The 18438-nt window shown below is 34.8% G+C and overlaps 1 protein-coding gene across 1 annotated transcript in view; it reads right to left on the bottom strand.

Moving 5' to 3' along the window:
- GALNT13 (polypeptide N-acetylgalactosaminyltransferase 13) overlaps window positions 1-18438 on the bottom strand; it is a 705305-nt gene that overhangs the window by 460976 nt on the left and 225891 nt on the right. The window contains exon 2 of the mRNA XM_036747971.1: window positions 2799-2967. Coding sequence (XP_036603866.1) covers window positions 2799-2967 — 169 coding nt within the window. The remainder of the gene's footprint in view (window positions 1-2798; window positions 2968-18438) is intronic.

The raw sequence follows: 18438 nt of genomic DNA, 5'->3' as shown, positions 1-18438 counted from the left end.
TTCTCACTGAAGCATCATCATTACAAAGATACTAAAATGTAGGGACAAAGAGCGAATATGAATATGGTTATTTCTAGTATTATTTTAATTGTAGGTTTTTACCCCAAGTTGTCTTAAAACACTTTTAAATTTTATGCTTTAGATATTCATTACAAAAGTACTTAGAGTTCTAAAATCATTAATAAAAAATGACATAGTTATCCACCAAACCTTTATAATTTTTAGCATGATTTTCTTTGTTGGTAATATCTCATCTGACATTTTACCCTTAAAAGAAAATTATTAGTAGCAAACTTAAATGTTGTTTCTGACCCATAGTAGCTGTTTAACAGGCAACAAATCATTTAAACTCTCAGCATAGCATGAAGTTCTCTGAGAGCCTAAGCTATAAACAAGATACTGATCTGTAGCAGTGAAAAATATCTATCCACAACAGGGAGATTTCCAGAAATCATAGACTTAGAGCAAAACAAAACAAAAAACTAAAACCACAATTAAAAAAAAACAATTCAGCCAAGGACAGTTCTATTTTTCTAAAAGAAATAAAATAGATATTATTCCTGGGACTGCATGCCTATTAAAATTTTCCAAGCAATATATTGCATCTGTTTTCACATATATCCATTTAACTCCCTAATGTTTCTAAATCTGACACTAGAAAGATTTTTCATAAAAATTTTATCAATATAATTGGGGTTTTTTGATCACTAAAATTTCTCCTAGTATCACTTCTATCCCAAATTGAGACCCATTTCATATAACAACAAATAATGTTATAAAACTGAAGGAAAGAAGGAAGGAAGGAAGAAAGGAAAGATGGGAGGGAGACAAGGATAAGAGAGAAAAAAGCAGGAGAAGGAGGAGGAGGAACAGGAGGAGGAAGTGGTGTTGGTGGTAGTGGTGGTGGACTTGGAAGGCAAAAATCACTAAAATTGAACAATATATTGAAAAAGTCTCAATATAGGCAATGTACCAAACTGGTAGACCTTCCAGATCTGACAACAAGTTGGGGTAGAGGTGTTATCTCAAGTCTCTTCTTTGAGGCCATGCTTGCTCTTTCTAATTTTGCAACATTTGCTTCAGAATATTTTCTGGTTATTCTTTCCATTTGTATTGCTGTAGTCATTGCATATATTGTTTTCTTGGCTCTGTTTGTTTCACTTGGCTTCAGATAGTATAAATGTTTTCGTCTTTCTCTGCATTCATCATATCTGTCATTTCTCACATCATGGTAATATTCATTACATTTATGAAAAACAATTTGTTTAGCCATTCCCCAATAGTTGGAGATGTACTTAGTTTCTAATTCTTTGCAATCACAAATAAGTACTATTATAGTTTGGTGTATATGGGGATTTTTTTCTTGTCAACTACCTCTTTGTGTTATAGGCCTAAGAGTGAAATACCTAGGTCAAAGGGTATGGAAACGGATCTTATTCGCATAACTGAAATTTTATTTGCAAAATGATTGTACCGATACACAACTTTTAGAGCTTTCTATTCCATACTCTTCATTTTGCAGTTTTTTTGCTCTGAAAAGAGGTAATTGGACTCTATGACCTCTAAGGTCCCTTGTAACTCTAAATTTAAAATCTTAACATATTCTGCCTTTCTCCAATCAATATGGATAGCAAGCTATTTCAGTTTCAATCTAATTTATGTTATAATAAAATTGCTTGTGTAATGCATTGTGGCATGAAGGATGATAGGACTTGCCTTATATTCAGAATGGGTTCATGTCCATTCCTGATATAACCTGGATCTCCCTTAACTTTCAGTATCACCCAGAAAGCCTCTAACATTTTAAGTTGCACAACATTTATTGATCTGAATTGGTAGAGAAAAATTTCTTCTTTGAACATCTCTACCCATTGAAATCACATCTGCAGACATTTACATTTGTAAATTACACATTACACACTTATATTTTCTTCATACACACAACATGCACATATATAATTAGCATAGACTAATAAATAGCACATACAATTATATACTTTATAATAATCCTAAGAATAAAACCAAGATATTGAAACTCATCTAAATTATGTGGGTTTTTTTGCTGGAGTTTTTGGATATCCTTTCTGATGTTTGAATTTTCAGATTTTCCCAATAATGAAAATAGTGGTACTAAATATTCTAGTTTTTACTATGTTCATTTCACAATATATTCTGCTATCTAGAAAAAAAAAGATTCCAATTAATCAAATGCAATTTTAATTTTCTAACTGCATTTTTTGTGTAAAATTATTAGTTCCACGTACATGCTTCCCACACTATTGCCTGATAACTGAGTGTTTTCATTATAGATAGCTGGGCAAATTACTTAGCCAGTTACTGGTAGTCATAATAAATAGAAATAAAAAAAAGCATATAAAATCACACAGGTCATAGGTTATTTCCATATTGGAATAGCTAAGCTGATTATTTTTCATAGCAAAAGAAAACAAACCTTCCTATGCTGACAAATAAATTTGCCAGAACAGGCTTTCTGCTCCCCATAAAAGAAAACAAGATAAAACAAAGTACAAAGGGCCCATGAAAGTCTTCTAAACCAGTGTAGTATGAGATTTTTGCAAATCACATATGTTGAAGGTCCATGTAGCTACAATCTACTTTTATCAAACGTATATATTTCACACCAAATACTTCCATTATAAGTTTCAGAGCCATTCTGAAAGATATTCTGAAAATGAAATGGCATTAACTCTTCACTATAGTATTTCTTCAGACATTAAAATAATCTGTGATTTATTGAGTATTAAATGGATAAGATTCTGAAACAATTTTCAACTTACCCTTCTAATCTTACATCTGGGAGACTTCTGTTAAGTGCAATCAAATCACTGGCCATAAGGTTAAATTGGTTGATTTTAAACAGTTCTTTCATTTTCTCTTGGTCATCTTTAGGAATCCGCACTGCTTTCCCCATCTCTCCTGGCCCTTCTTGGTTTCTTGAAATGACAGCTGTAAGACATACATGTACAAGTACATGTACACAAGATTGCAGTGTGTTATTTATGTAGTGGCTCCATACGCTAACAAGCAAGTCTTCTGACGAATTTACATACTTTCTGCATTAATGCAGATAAAAAAGACCAGTCACAAGCACAAATCCATATGCTGTTTTCCATGTAAAATGTATTATCTTGCTGAAATCAAATCTTTCAAAATATCTGAAAAAATATAACCTATAAAGTTTCAAAAGGTGAATTATAAATGGTTGATAAAATATAATTTCTTTGGAATTTCAAGGGTCTATGATTTCTTAATTATGGGTATTCCCTTCACTGATATGGGCAACAACATGTATGTGCCTTAATAGACTATTTTTTGTGAGTTGCTATGGACACAAAATAAATAAACAAAAATAAATCCTTGTGATAAACCTCTAGGCTCATCTAACTAATCTGGATGATGGAGAGAATCAAAAATGGAAGCCTTTACAAAACTTGGGTTTTGCTATCCTGGCCTTCAAGAACTCAAGTTTCCTTGATACTCTAAGGAAGGGAAATGTCATTAACAGACATAAAACATTAAAATATGTACATTGTATGTATCAATTTAAAAAGTTTGAATCATAGACATACAAAGTTAGGTACCTACTCAAAAATACTGCTCAGAGTTTGAATTTATACCAAGGCTAGCTAGTTGCAACACCTAAAGAAATGATTGCAGGAAGTTTCAGCTATCACAACCTATTTTTGTGGGGGAGGCAGGAACACAAAATTGAACTTTTTAAACAAGACAATTTAATGCAATTTTTTATAAAAAAGACACTTCCCCTTCCCTAAATTCTTCACTGAATCTATTCTCTAGTGATGATACCTAATTTCAATATGTCAATTTTGATTTTGATTCCTTGTATTGCTTAATTAGAATTGTATTACACATATTATTTTGTGTTTTGTTGTTCAATGAAGAGAAAATGCAAGTGGGAATTACCTAAATGACAAGAGCTTCCAAAATCTTAGCCTCAGGTTCATTATGTGTAAACTAAAGATGTTGAATTTTCCCAATTCATTTCTTTAAAAAAAATCTAAAACTGAACATACAAAGCCATGTAAGTTCATTCTAAAATGTACTGCTGTATTATGAGGTAAAGTGAATAAAATGTTAAAAGATTTAATGACCCAAGAAAACAAAAAATCCACTTGAAGTCTCAACCATATGTTCCCCAGATATTATGCTTAGAAAAAAAATATAAATAGTAAAAGTAGGACAAAATAAAATATTGAGGTGTGTCACCCAAACTCTCTGAACCTTTCTTGCAGCTGGCTATATCTACATTGAAAAAGGCCAGGAAAAGGGTTGGGCTGGTAAAAGAAACTGTAACAACAATGTTGCCACCGGCTGCTATGGCTGTGTAAGGCCAACACCACCAGCACACAGAAGGGCTGCCAGCACAGCTCCTTTGATCTGCTTTTCTAAGGAAAGCAACTGTAAGAAGTTAACAATCTTACTTTAATTAAACATATGTATAACATTCACTTAGTTGAGGGGGAAAATCCAGCACCCTGAACTTCAGAGCAAATACAAACAGAAATTACAAACAGCGACAATATAAACAGATCAACATTTCAGGCTAACCAAATCACAATACATAGTTACCAGAGAAGCACCAACATCTGGGTTTTCAAAGCTGGGGTGTGTGGCGGGGTGCTGTTTCAACAGTTTACACAGAGTCTTGTCACCAACACTCTTTCAATGAGTGTTCCCCCAAAGACAAAATGATAACCTCTGAGTTTGTATACACTTATTCATGGTCAAAGGGCCTCACAACCATGCAACTCAAACCTATGTGAACTAGGCTTTCTTGTTTCTTAAGCAGTTCAAACACTCTTGATTCAATGGAAGAAACAAGAGACAACAAAAAGTACATTTTGCTTGCTATTACATTTGAAAGGCCAGACTCATCAAAGGTACTTGATTACCTTAGCATTCAAAAAGAGAAAACAAAAAAGTCTCGCCCTGATTACCATTACAGAAACAAGCATCTCGTCCCCTGAGCTAACCATATGTCCCTGGCTATTATTCAAATGAGAGAATGGAAGAGAATTAGGGTTTGAAACTGTTTGGTAAATACTGGCCAAATCAAAATTGTCTGCCTTAGAGTCTAACCTTCAGAGTTAAAAAAAATACTTATTATAAGCTAGGGCAAGGTGTCTTATGAAGGAACCCAAATCCCTAGAGCAAGTACTCCAAAGAAAGGTTATGTTTAAGGACATTAGCTACCTGAGAGAGCCCTGTTATTTGTTTTAAATAATAGTTTGTTAAATGGGGTTGAGCATCTATGGGCCTTAGTGGCCAAGGTTCTTGGGAAGAAAGCAAGAAAACCCAAGAAGAATGTTGCTGGTTCTTAGGCAAGTGCTTCTGAATTTTTGAAAAGTTAAAAAAAAGCTAGATATGCCTATGGGTTTTCAAACTGACAAGTTTTTAAGCTGACAAAGTTTGAAAGCATCCATTATTTTCTTGAGCAAGAGTCACAGCTTTTAGATGAGTCAGGAAGTGGATCACCAAGAGCTATGTCAGCATCTACTGCCAGATGTGTCCATCAGAGCAGCACCCTGTAGAAACTCTGAGACCAGGAAGAACTGTATAGCTAACAGTACCCCTTTTCAATCCTCTTCCTTTCCTGATTTCACTGCAGATTTAGACATTGCCAATGATTCTTTTTCCTTGGTAATCTCTTCTCTCTAGGTTTTCACATTACTCCTTGCTAGTTCTTTTCCCATCTACATGATTGCTCTCTTAGCATACTTTGCTAGATCAGAGACAGCTTGTTGCACAGCGGATAAAGTATTGTGCCTGGAGTCAGGAAGACATGAGTTCAAATACTTCCTCAGACACTTACAAGCTGTGTGACCCTGGGTAAGTCACTTAACCACCTCTGCTTACCTCAGTTTTCTCAACTCTAAAATGGAAATAATGATAGCACCTACCACCCAGGTTTGTTGTGAGAATCAAATGAGATAATATTTATAACAGTGCCTTGTGCAGGGAGACTTTCCAGATCTCTCCTGATTCTAGTGCCTTCCTTCTGTCGATTATTTCATTTATCCTGTACATAGTTTTTACATAATGGTTTGCATTTTGTCTCCCCCATCATACTGTGAAGTCCCTGAAGGTAGGTGCTGTCTTTTATCTTTCATTGTATCCCCAACACTTAATACAATGACTGGTACATAGTAGGTAGTTAGTAAATGTTAATTGACTAATTGCTGATATAGAAAGCTTTTTGTTTCATTCACTCAAACTTCCTTTTTTCCCTTTAATACTTTTTCTAGACAAATCTATAACCCCTTGTAATTTTTCTCTCTTCTGCTGTATTTTCTTAAGTTTCCCTTTATATATTTTATAATATCAAATATTTTTAATCTGTATTTCTTTCAAGGAATGTGCAGTGTCAAATTACCAATTCCCTCCACTTTATGGAAGAAGGTTCATAGTAGCTTAAGCAGAGATTCTTAACCTAAGGTCCATGAACTTAAAAAAAATGATAACCATATTCCAGTATAGCTAGTTTCTTTTGCAATCCTCCATATTTTATTTTATGCATTTAAAATTATATTTGAGAAGGTGTCTATAGGTTTTACTCTACCACAAAAATAGATCCATGTCATACATACTCACAAACTCACACACAAATACCAAAAATTAAAAACTCTTAGGTTAGCATAACTTGAACAACTCTTCACAATTGTTCAGAAAAAATGCTTTAGGGCAAGTAATAATCATTTAGAGAGATGTTGTAATACTTTGTTATGGTTCCAGATCGATGGTGAATGTCCATTCTGTTGAGAGATATAACATATTAGCAGTGAGAGGAAGACAGGACAATCACACTTTGAAAACTATATGCCTAGACCTTTGGTCAGTGACTGGGATCCGCCTGCAAACAAATATGTTCCTATTCTGTAGGCAAACTTTGGAGTAGTCACAGGTTAGGATAAAGCAGAGCACATGAGGGATGCTTCAGAGTGCAACTATCTTGGCAGGCATTTAGTTAGAGCTGTGAAACAGGGAGAATTGAATCTACTGACAAACTAGGGATTTGCTGGCAAGGAGTGATGACATGCAGATGGTTTTCTCTAGCAAAGGACTTGAGGAGTTACTTTAAACAGAGCCCCAGGAGGCACCCTGTCATGAAGCAATACCACTACCACATGATAGGAGCTTAGCAGAGTTATAAGAGGGATGTTCTACTTTAGACCTCCAAGTGGAGGTACCCCCTGGAAAGCTCATATGGTACAAGGATGTTATAAAATAGGTCTCCAATGAAAAGTCTGTTCATCATAGGATATCTTTGTTGTTGTTGTTGTTTCCTAAGCTCTGATATAAGCTTTATTAAAAAAATAACTTTCCCTCTTGGACTTTTGTGAACTGTGTGCTTATGAGTGTAGTTGTTCATAATACACATGGCAGCATCACAAAGTGAGATTCTTAGATACTCTTTGTCAGATAAGAGAAAATGCCAGTTACATTAAAAAAAATTCCCAAAAGTATACATAGACCCTTACTGTGAAGTGAAAGCCTCTGACACATTCAAATTTATGTAAAATCTACCCCTATGAATCAACTACTATTGGAAAAACACCATGACCCTAAATAGAACAAACACAAAAAATAACCCAAATAACCCTGCCCTCTGAAAGCATAATACCTTGTTGTGAATTGGACATCAACATAAGGCTAAAAAGAAAAATAACATGCTGTGTGTATAAGAGACAAACAATTAGAATAAAAAAGAGAGGATCCTAAAAGGAGGTTGAGGAGATTGGGGAAGGTGCATGAAAGACATGACATTTGAATTATAGCAAGTAACATTTCATTTAGTAGGAGTAGGGCATTTCAGGCATAGGTTTCAAAGGCCAGGAGGTCATATATGGTGGGGAATATTCATGAAATAATGGATTCAATTAGGCAAGAACACTGAAAGAGGTATAGTATCAAGTAGGCTGAGAAAGATAAGACTGGTGACAGATTGCAGAGATTCTGGAAGGGAAAGCTAAGAAATGAAACTTTACTAGAAGTAGAAGAAATCAGTGAAGGTTTTTGAGCAGCGGTTTTAAACATGATTACATTATATTTAAGGAAATATCTAGCTTTAATAGCAAAGATAGGCTGGAAAGGAGTGAGTCAGAGATGGCTTATATAACCTGTAAAATACTTAAGGACAAAGTCTATGTCAACATATTACCATTTCTATCCATATTTCATTCTTCCTTTCATTTTCTTTTCTTTTTTTCCTTCTTTCTTCCTTTCTTTCTCTATCATATATCACACAAATGAATACACTATGCAGTATAAGTTATCATATAGAACAAAAGATGATCATTCTTCAATTTCAACATAATGTCCTAATAAAATAGTGTTAATGGCCATGGCAGATTTAATTAAAATTTCACATATCTCAGAGTTAGAATATTGTATTGATATTCTATCAAAACTTTACATTCAAACATAGTTATTTTGTTTTATTTTGTTCCTTACAAAATAACTAGTTATGGGTCATCTAAATGTATATTCCTATGTTCTTGTTTAGACCCCAAATAGACCAGTGATTCCTGGCTAGTAATCTAGTTACTGGTTCACTGGATAGACTTTTTCCAGAATAACAATTTCCACCTGAAATATTTAATAGGTAGCTAGATTCCCATTTCCCCCTTTCTTATGACTTTATTCATTTCATCATTTATTGAAAAATATACAAAATAGATCTAAGTCAGACTTATCTTTCCTATTGATGGATAATTACATATCTTCAAATTGGCAACTATAGATGTGTGTGTGTGTGTATGTATATGTATATACAAACATATATATCTGTGTGTAGCCATATTTTATATTTAGTCATTATTTCCCATTTAAATATAACTTGGTTGTTAAGAAAAACTTATCTAACTATATACACATATATACAGATCAACATTATGAATATATTTGTTCAGGTGTATGAATTCATCATACATATGATGACGGAAGGAGGCAGAAAGGGGGAGAGGGAGAGGGAAAGGGGAAGGAAAAGGGAGAGGGAGAGGGAGAGGCAGGAGAGGAGGATGGAGAGAAAGAGAGAGAGAGAGACGGGGGAAAGAGAGAGAGGGGAAAAGGGGGACAGAGAGACAGACAGACAGAGAGAGAGAGAGAGAGAGAGAGAGAGAGAGAGAGAGAGAGAGAGAGTGTATGTGTGAGAACTAGTGAAGATAAGAGCTAGCATTTCTATATCACTTTAGGGTTTGCAAATTGCTTTTCATATGTTAACTTATTTGATCCCCACAACAACCCTGTGAATTCTGCACTATTATTATTATATCCATTTACACTGAGGTTAAGAGTGGTTAAGTGACTTGTTCAGGGTCACATAGCTAGAATGTAACTGAGGATGGATTCCAACTTGTCTTCCTAACTCCAAGTAACATGCTTTGTCCACTGGGCCACCCAGCTGCCTGAGAGTAATTTTATCTGAAAAAAAAATGTAACTAATAAGTAAAACACCTTCAGAACATGTGTTAAGAATAGAGGAGAAAAAGAGGAAGGATATGTATATGCGTTCACTAAAATGACTCTAAATTTCTCCTTTGCCCCTTCTGCCTGCCCTGTCTCTCTCTCAAAAGCAAGGATACTAGATTTTCCTCTCTCCTACAAATAAAGGACCATAACTTACATATTATTTAGTGAGGTTTTGCTTTCATTTACTTATGAATTTAGATCAATCCTATGTTAAAATAAAGGCATGCAAATATTTAGTAGCAGAATCAAGATTTGAACCCAGAGTATAGTTTGCTAGGTTGCTATAGGAACAAACCTACAAGACTTCTAATATTATTATAAGCAAACACAAGATTACCATCAGTTATGTCCTTATAAATAGATTTATTTTGAGAGTATTCATAGTGATTTCTACAGTTTATAGTTCCTTACTCATTTTCAGTTCCTGTGTGAATTACTAGCTAAATGCTCAATGTATATCAGGGAAACACAAACTTCCCCAGAGCTAAATGCACCATCCCAAAATAGCTGCTACTGAATACACATTTGACATTTCAAAAAATGTTTTATCTGGGCATGGGTAGAGCTTCAGGAATTTTCCTCTCAACTTAGGGGAAAAAAGACTGAAAAGTTATAAGATGAGACTAGCCTTTGTTTTTCCTGGATTTTGCCAGGAAAAAAAAAATTAACTTCTAAGCAGAAAATTGCTGCTTGCAGGGTCATGGGACCCTATAATTTAGAGTTGCAAGGGATGTTAAGAGATCATCTTATTCAACACCCTCACGTAACACAAAGAAGAGATGGAAAAGAATATGCTGCTAGGCTGCAGCAGTCCTAGTATTATACACATATTTCCATAAAGGCAAGGTCAACAATTTTATATATACTTAGCTGCAACTCTTTTGCTCAAAAAAAAAAGTGCCAAAGAACATTCTATGCAAATGACATGCTGAGAGCTACTGAAAACAACTGGTAATCATTTTGACTATTATCCTCCAGAATCTTACAATAGAGTTAGAGCAGGGTTGGCAAGTGTTTATTCACATAGATGGATCATAAGCTTCTGTATCCATTTTACTTTTTGCTTGACCCTTTTTTCAGTTTATAATCAAGTTGTAGACTTTGCACAATTATAATGTGCTTTGCTTCCATATACTTTTATATTTAGTAACTTCAGTGTAAGTATGAGAAAAAGTAAGCATGTAAATAAATACTTTAGAAAGTATGGATCAGGAATAAGGAACTAAAGAAACAAAAAGAATTGCAGGCTGAAAAGAAGCCTTATGTCATTAATACTTCAAAGTAAAGAAGAATGCTCCGACATAGCTAGTACCGAATGATATAACAACCCCCTCCAAAGTGAAATTGATTACATTTTAAAAGACAGGAAATGACTTGTGATTAATGAGCAAGTCATTCTTGAATCATCTGCCTATGTAAAGTCAAGACTGTTTCTTTGTTTAAAACAAAAATCAAAATTAGTCCAAATCTAGAAGAAAGAATAATTGTGAGAAAAAATTGTTGTTCAGTTATGTCCAACTCTTCATGACCCCATTTGAAGTTTTCTTGGCAAAGATACTGCAGTGGTTTCCTATTTCTGTCTCCAGCTCATTTTACAGAAGAAGAAACTAAGGCAAACAGGGTTAAGTGAATTGCCCAAATTCATATAGCTAGCAAGTGTCTAAGGCCAGATTTGAATTCACAAAGATGAGTCTTCCTGACTCCAGGCCTGGCCTCTATCCACTGTACCACCTAGCTGCCTGAGAAAACTATAGTGAATACAATTAAAGCAATTGAATTCTGACATATATAATAAGGCATATTTGACAAATATAATATTGGTGGAAGAAGGGATTTTCATTGTTGAAAGTAATTTCAAATAGAAGCTCTACCAGTGTGAATCAGTTGTTGGAAAAAGAACCCAGATGATGTATGAAAAGTCTCCATCAGCAAACTGCTGATATTGTCAAGTGACTACATAAGGAAGTCAAAGGTCATGCAAATTTAGAATATTAATTCATTTGTAGAACATCAGAGAGAAGGATGGTGGAAGATTAAATATACTTGCTATTAAGATTGCTTCTAGATGAGCCCAGCTCTTCTATGTAGACTCAAGCAAAGTTATAAAAATGAAACAGACAGAATTGTCATGAAAACTAAAGAGAAACAGCATTAATTCCTCCTTCCAGTCCAGCTTAGAAGGATATAGCCAGAATACTGATGATTATGAAAGAAAGGTTGAACCAGAAAAGGAGAACAAGTGAATTCTAGTAAATGAAGCCTTAGTCCTGTGGATGCTACAAATTCTAAGAGTTAGAATGCTCTACTGATTTGGAAGCTTTCCCAACTTCTAATAAATAGATCCTGGAACATATGGAATGCTTTAAGTAGGGATTTCCAGTGAAGGCAGAAGCATCCATACGGGAGGGGAGGAGACAAAGGAGAGAAGAGGAAAAGAGAAGAGTAGAGAGAAAAGAGGGGAAAATATTTTATCTTGTGCTGTCAAAAAATAAGCCAAAATACATTAATTTATAGTTTAATCAAAGCATAGCTTTATTACTTATGACCACAAGGGAGATAGTTTTCTGCATAGAAAGGAAAACTTCTCATCCAGTTGTACAAGTTTAAATATTTTGACACTGTGAAGAAAAGAAAATGAAGGTTTTTAAAGATTAATAGATGTGTACAAAATTGAGAAATTAATGGAAGTATAAAATTAGCTTTGATAATGAAAATATACAAGTAATCAGTGAAGCACAATAGCTGGAGGAGAGTGCAGGTTGTTGGGACATTGTGAGAAGGTGGTGAAATGTTAATGAATGATTAATTTCAGTAGAAAGCACTTAGATTGTTCTGAAAAAAATCATACTTTATTACAGGAGAGAACTTTGTTCTTTTCATAGTTTATTCAGATCAATAATACCTAGACTGCTTATAGGCCATTGCACTGATGTTAAACTAGCTAAATGTTGATGTTCAGTCATTTCAGTCATGTCTGACTCTTTTTGACTCCATTTTAGTTTTTCTTGGCCAACATACTGAAGTGGTTACCATTTTCTTTTCCAGCTCATTTTAGAGTTGAGGAACTGAAGCAAACAGGGTTAAGTTACTTACTCAAGGTCACACAGCTAGTAAGAGTCTGAGGCCATATTTGAACTGAGGAAGATTAGTCTTCCTGACTCCAGGCCCAGTGCTTTATCCATTATACCAGCTATTGGCACACAGTATAACAGCAAAAGTAGGGTTTGGATATCTTAGGTCAATAAGCATGATTATATTCTTAGTTATATCTGGAGTGGTAGTAGAAGAGGCAATAATAACAGTATTCTCTTTAATCATCTAAAATTTCATTACAACCAACATCTCCATGGGCAGAGGAGTACAAATCATGGGACTAGAGAATAAATGCCTGAAAAAAAGCATAAAGGAAGGGAGAAAAAAGTAAAATAATCACCACATTTCCTTCATGCTCCATGGGGGTAAGAGCTAGCTACAGGATTATTAGTAGATAGTCTATCAGCAGGACAATACTGTTACCATTTACATCTTGCCTTTAGCATGTTCCTTTAGGTCATGCTTCTCTTTCAAGCAATGTCCTTTGGTTTGGATAGGGTAATTCCTCTCTCATTGCTACTCTAATATACATAAAAATAGTGCTGCAGCATTTCCTATTTCTTTGCTAATATTTATCACGAACCTGCTCTAAATGAAACTCAATATTATCTTTTTTTTCTTTCCCATTATAGCTCTTTGAAATGGTCTTCTTTTCCTTATCACATTTTAGTCAGTGGATTTTGTGCAGGAAAAAAAAAAAAAAACTATAGACAGTAAACTCTGACTGGATCAAATCCAGAAGACATTAACTAAATGGTCCTATTAGATAATTTCTTATTAGATAATCAACAGGGTAGCACTTTTCCATCAGCCAGCTGGGTAGGTAAGAAGCTTTCTCTAAAATGAAGGCAAATGCCACTCCTAATCCCACCACAGACAAGTGGTATTTGAAATCATGATTTTAATAGATGACTTTCATGATACGTTTGTGCTTCAACCCTAAACAGATGACATTTTTTGCGATGTGATAATAAAAGTAATTACTCCACTGGGACAAAGGGACCATTTGGATACTTCACATTTAAATATCATTGGATGAATGAAATACATTTATTAAACTCTTATGACAAACACTGCCATATTAGGTGTAAGTGATAACAAATATAAAAATGAAGACCTTCCTGCTTTAAAGGAGGTTATACTTCAATGAGGGAAGATACAATATTCAAGAAAGTTCAATCAGAGGGCAGATGGAAAGACATAGAATTTTGAATGATATATCAGTGGTGCAAATGGGAAGGCCCAGGGGGCCTTAATTTTTATCACATATTAATGCCACAAAGCTGCATTGTAGGGTAAGTGGTAAACCTAGTGGTGTTCCATCTCAGCGGAAGGAATAGAATTGGTGACTCGGTCTCATATAAGTCATATGAGCAGTTAAATGTCCCAGATAGGTTCGGGGCGCAGGGCTAAGACAGAATGAAAGAGAAGGCAAAGGGTCCATCACAGACAGGTTTGTGGTTAAGGATTTTTCTCACAAGTGCCCTGTGAGGTATATTGGTAAGGTAGTAGTGCAAGTGTTATTATCCATGTTTTACAGAAGAGGAAATCAACATATCTATCAGTTTAAATCACTTTCCTACAGCTGCACAGCTAATCAGTGGCAACACCCCAGCTCTACTTCTGTGTTCTTTCCACTATAACTAAGACCTACCTGATTTAATACCTGTTCACAACATTAGGACTTTCCTGTTCTTGTGAGAAATTCTCTCCCCAAAACAGTAAAAAAGTTTTCTCCATCCTCTACCCTAGTAAGACATTACTGCATGCTATTTACATGGGGAAAAACATTACTTATATAAGTTAACTCCTAAAGAAGGCGAGGGGAAAAAAGGAGACATGGGAAAATAGGTATCACAATTTCTTCCCATATTCAAAAGTATCATTTTATTAATTATCACAAGCCATTCCTATCTGAAACATCTCGAATGAGAATGCTTATAGTGTTTCAGGAACACACAAGGGGAAATCAACAAGGGACAACTGGGAGAGTGATCAGTGGCATTTTACTATGGCCAACCACACACCAATCTTTCTCCTTTTCTTTTCTTCCTGCCCACCTCTAACTAACACATTGCTTCCCCCTTTCTATCTTCATCCTTATCAATACCTCATCACTCAGTAGCTGGTCCAGGTTTTGTTTGGCTTAGCTAATAGCATTTAACATAAGAATCTATGTGGAACATTGCATCCATGGCTGGGCCTGAAGTCAAGAAAAACTGAATTCAAATCCAGCCTCATACAATTACTACCTGTGTGACCCAGGGCAAGTCATTTAACTCCTGTCTGTTTCAGTTTCCTCAACTCTGAGATGGGGATCATAATAGAAATTAATGGCACCTGCCTCCCAGGATCATACTGAGGTTCTGCTTAGATAATATTTATAAAGTCTTTAGCTCAGTGCCTGCGCATAGTAGGTGACATATAAATGCTAGCTATTCTCATTTAAGGCTAAACAAATTACCAATTCTTGCATGTGGTGTTCAGACTTCTACTGTTCATTGGTTAATTTAAACTATGACAGTCACTAGGCATTAGCTTTCTACAGACTAGAAATGTGATTTTTCAGCAATGTATTCATTGCAAATAAATTCCATTTCAACCAAACAAACTGCCTGTCACATGGAGTTCAATGTAATGATATTTGCCTTCAACATAAATGTGTTCATAAGTGCTAGGGAGGGGAGAGTTAGGAAGTGGAGTAGAAAGGATAAGAATGATCAGAATGGGATAGGGTTAGTCAGAAAAGGTTTTCTGAAGTAGGTAAAGTTTTAGTCTAGTTCTGAAGTGTGATGAGGATGAATCAAAAGAAAGGAATAAGGGATTTCAAAGAGGAAACAAAGAAAATGTGGGTAGAAGAGGTTTGTAAGACATGTTTGCAAAAAGTATTCTGTTTCTTATTTTATAATTAAATGTAATTTTTTTCTTTAAAAAGTTAACAGAGCCCAGAACAGTCTATCATTACAGAATGATGTTTTTAGATGCATAAAATGGTTGTTTGGCATACTCTACCATTAGAAACAATTTCTAGAAAAAATCATTACACATTCAGAATACTTACCAATGTTATGAAATGTTGAAGTTGAATTAAAATAATTTCAACCTAAAATGAAAATACTTTTCCATTTAAAATCATGTAAAATTCCTATCTCATGAGGGCTACTTGATTAGTAAATTTACTTTTAAGGTGAATCCTTTGTTGAGTAATCTATACTCAAGCTATTAAAATATATTACTATTGTGTGGTGAGAATAATGTACTTTTCATCCTAGCGCTTATTTATTTAAACATTAAGTTACAGAGTCAAGATCATTGATTGAAAGAAAGTCTGTTTTAAGAATCTGAGGGATTTATAAAACTAATGCTGTTTATAAGAATTTTATAGGAAAAATTTGGTAAAAAAAATGAGCTCATGTTCACATGGTATTTTAAGGATTATAAAATACTTTACCTCTCTTAATGTTCATAACCCAATTAGACTGGTACTACAGGTATCATTATACCCCATTTTACAGATGAAGAAAGTGAGGCTTAAATAATTAAAATAACTTTTCCATAATTTCATAACCAGTAAGTGACAGAAGCAGAATTTTATGCACTCTGGTCATTTCCTCACCCCATTCTCATGATATCAGATCGACTTTAAAAAACTTGAGGAGAAGGAATCGATATTTTTGTTAAAAGAAATTTGTTAAAAGAAATTTCTATTGAGAATACCATTTCCATTCCAGTTACCCAGGTTCATATTCTCAGATGAGAACTCTTCACTTACCCTCACCATGACATTCAATCAATTTCTAAATCTTGTCAATTCTGCTTCCTTAGCTTTTGTCATATCTGTTCTCTTTCTAATTCTCTAGCTTACCACTTGTGTGACCTTGAGCAAATAACTTAACCCTTTTGCATTCAGTTGCCTTTTTTGCTCAATGAGGTGGTTGGACAAGATCAGCTTTCCAACACTAAATCTGTTATCCTATGTAATCTCTTCAAGCCATCTTGCACGTGTAACAACAATGCTGCTTGCTGTGGAGGTGTAAGGCCAATAACACCAACACACAGGAGGGCTGCTACGAAAGGTTCTTTGATCTGCTTTTCTATATATACTTCTTCAGGGTCAGCCCATTGAGGGCATCACAACCATGTGACTCAAACTCATGTGACTTAGGCTTTCTTGCAACTTAAGTAGGTCATCAAAGGCTCTTGATTCAAAGGCAAGCCTCAATCAAAGACACTTGATTGCTTCAGAGCTGAGAAGCACTCAAAAAAAACCAGCAAAAAGTCCCACATTGCTTGCCATTATAGCACATATCTGCCAAAATGAGATTCTAAAACATATTTCACCATGTCATTTCCCTGATGAAGTAGCCACAGCTTCCTATTGCTTTTAGGCTAACATTGCCTCCTCTTTTTGACACTTAAGAGCCTGTCACAATCTGTCTTCAGTCTACTTTTCCAAGGTTTTGTATATTATTCCATGTCATGCTTCCTTAAGACAAAGATGGAAGAAACTTTTAGAAAATGGTTTCAGTGTCCCCTGGAGTCCATTTGGTCCTATAGCTTCCCTTCCTCCCTGATAAGCAGCTTAACCAAAATCTACTACCAGAAGCCTAACAGAGAACAAGTGAAAAGTTCTCACATGTAAAGCTAGCATGTGTCCCTTAGTTCATACCACCACTCCAAAGCCAAGTTTTTGAATGTCATCCACATGCTTAATATGAAGAAAGAGTCCTAAAACAGGTGGCATGCTTTGTCCAGAGTGACCTAGTTGGCTCTGAGAGTGAACTTTCAAGTCTTCTTCTCCACCTCCTCTGCGCCTCTAACAGGTACAGCCCCTGCTCACCACATTTGCTTTCTCTCTTGGTCATTTATGCTTCTCCAACTTCCCCAGTTAACTTAGACCGATGCCAATTTTATGCCTATCTCACATTAGAACAAGTCCAATGCCAATGACACACACAACTTATGCTCCAGCTTAACTTACTTTTTTATTGTTCCCTGTACATGATGTTCTATCTTCCACTAACATTCCTTTGACAAAACAATGCCTCTGCCTTGAAAGTTTTCTCTCCTTACCTCTAACTCTTGGAGTCACTAGGGCTGTTCAAGGTTCAGCTTAAGGGCCACCTCCTGTTATAAGTCTTTTCTTGATATCTCCAGATGATAATTACTATTTTTCCTACTGTTAACATTGCTTTCTATTTACTTTTTATATATCTCAAATTTATTTATTTTATAAATGTTATTTCCCTCATAATTTATAAGCCCTTTAGGAAGACCAATACTTAATTTTTGTTTTATTTTGGTATCATTTCACGTAGCAAATTGCCTGGCACACAGTAGCCACTTAATAAATGCTTGTTGAACAGACAAATGAATTAATGCATAAATAATCACCTGGTTATTACTGTAAGTCAGAAATTAACCCCTTAAAATTTAAACTATTATCATTTGGATAATTAATCAGTTTTGCAAAAACATGATCATTCATGATAAAGACAAAGAATATTAATGTCATTAACATTGCTACCTATATTCCCTTATGTAGGGGAAGGAATACTAGTAAGGATTTGTGAAGAATGAGAACATTTGTTCTTATTTACAAAGTTTTATTAAACTTTTCAGAAATACTGCATATATTAGGTTAGTATAAACAAAAAAAGTCAGAATGTTAATTGCTGAAAATGTTAGAAAACCATATTAAGAAATAAAATGTCCTTAGCTGAATTTTGAAACTGGGAAACATGAATGAAATTTTGAGAGGATTCAAATATAAATGAGCAAAAGAACATGGATCATTCTACAAATCAGGAGTTCTAAGTTTTCATCTAATCCCAG

This window comes from Trichosurus vulpecula, chromosome 2, assembly GCF_011100635.1.
Source record: "Trichosurus vulpecula isolate mTriVul1 chromosome 2, mTriVul1.pri, whole genome shotgun sequence".
Lineage (NCBI taxonomy): Eukaryota > Metazoa > Chordata > Mammalia > Diprotodontia > Phalangeridae > Trichosurus > Trichosurus vulpecula.
Note: the sequence above shows the minus strand (reverse complement) of the source record. Positions and strands in the feature narration are given on the sequence as shown.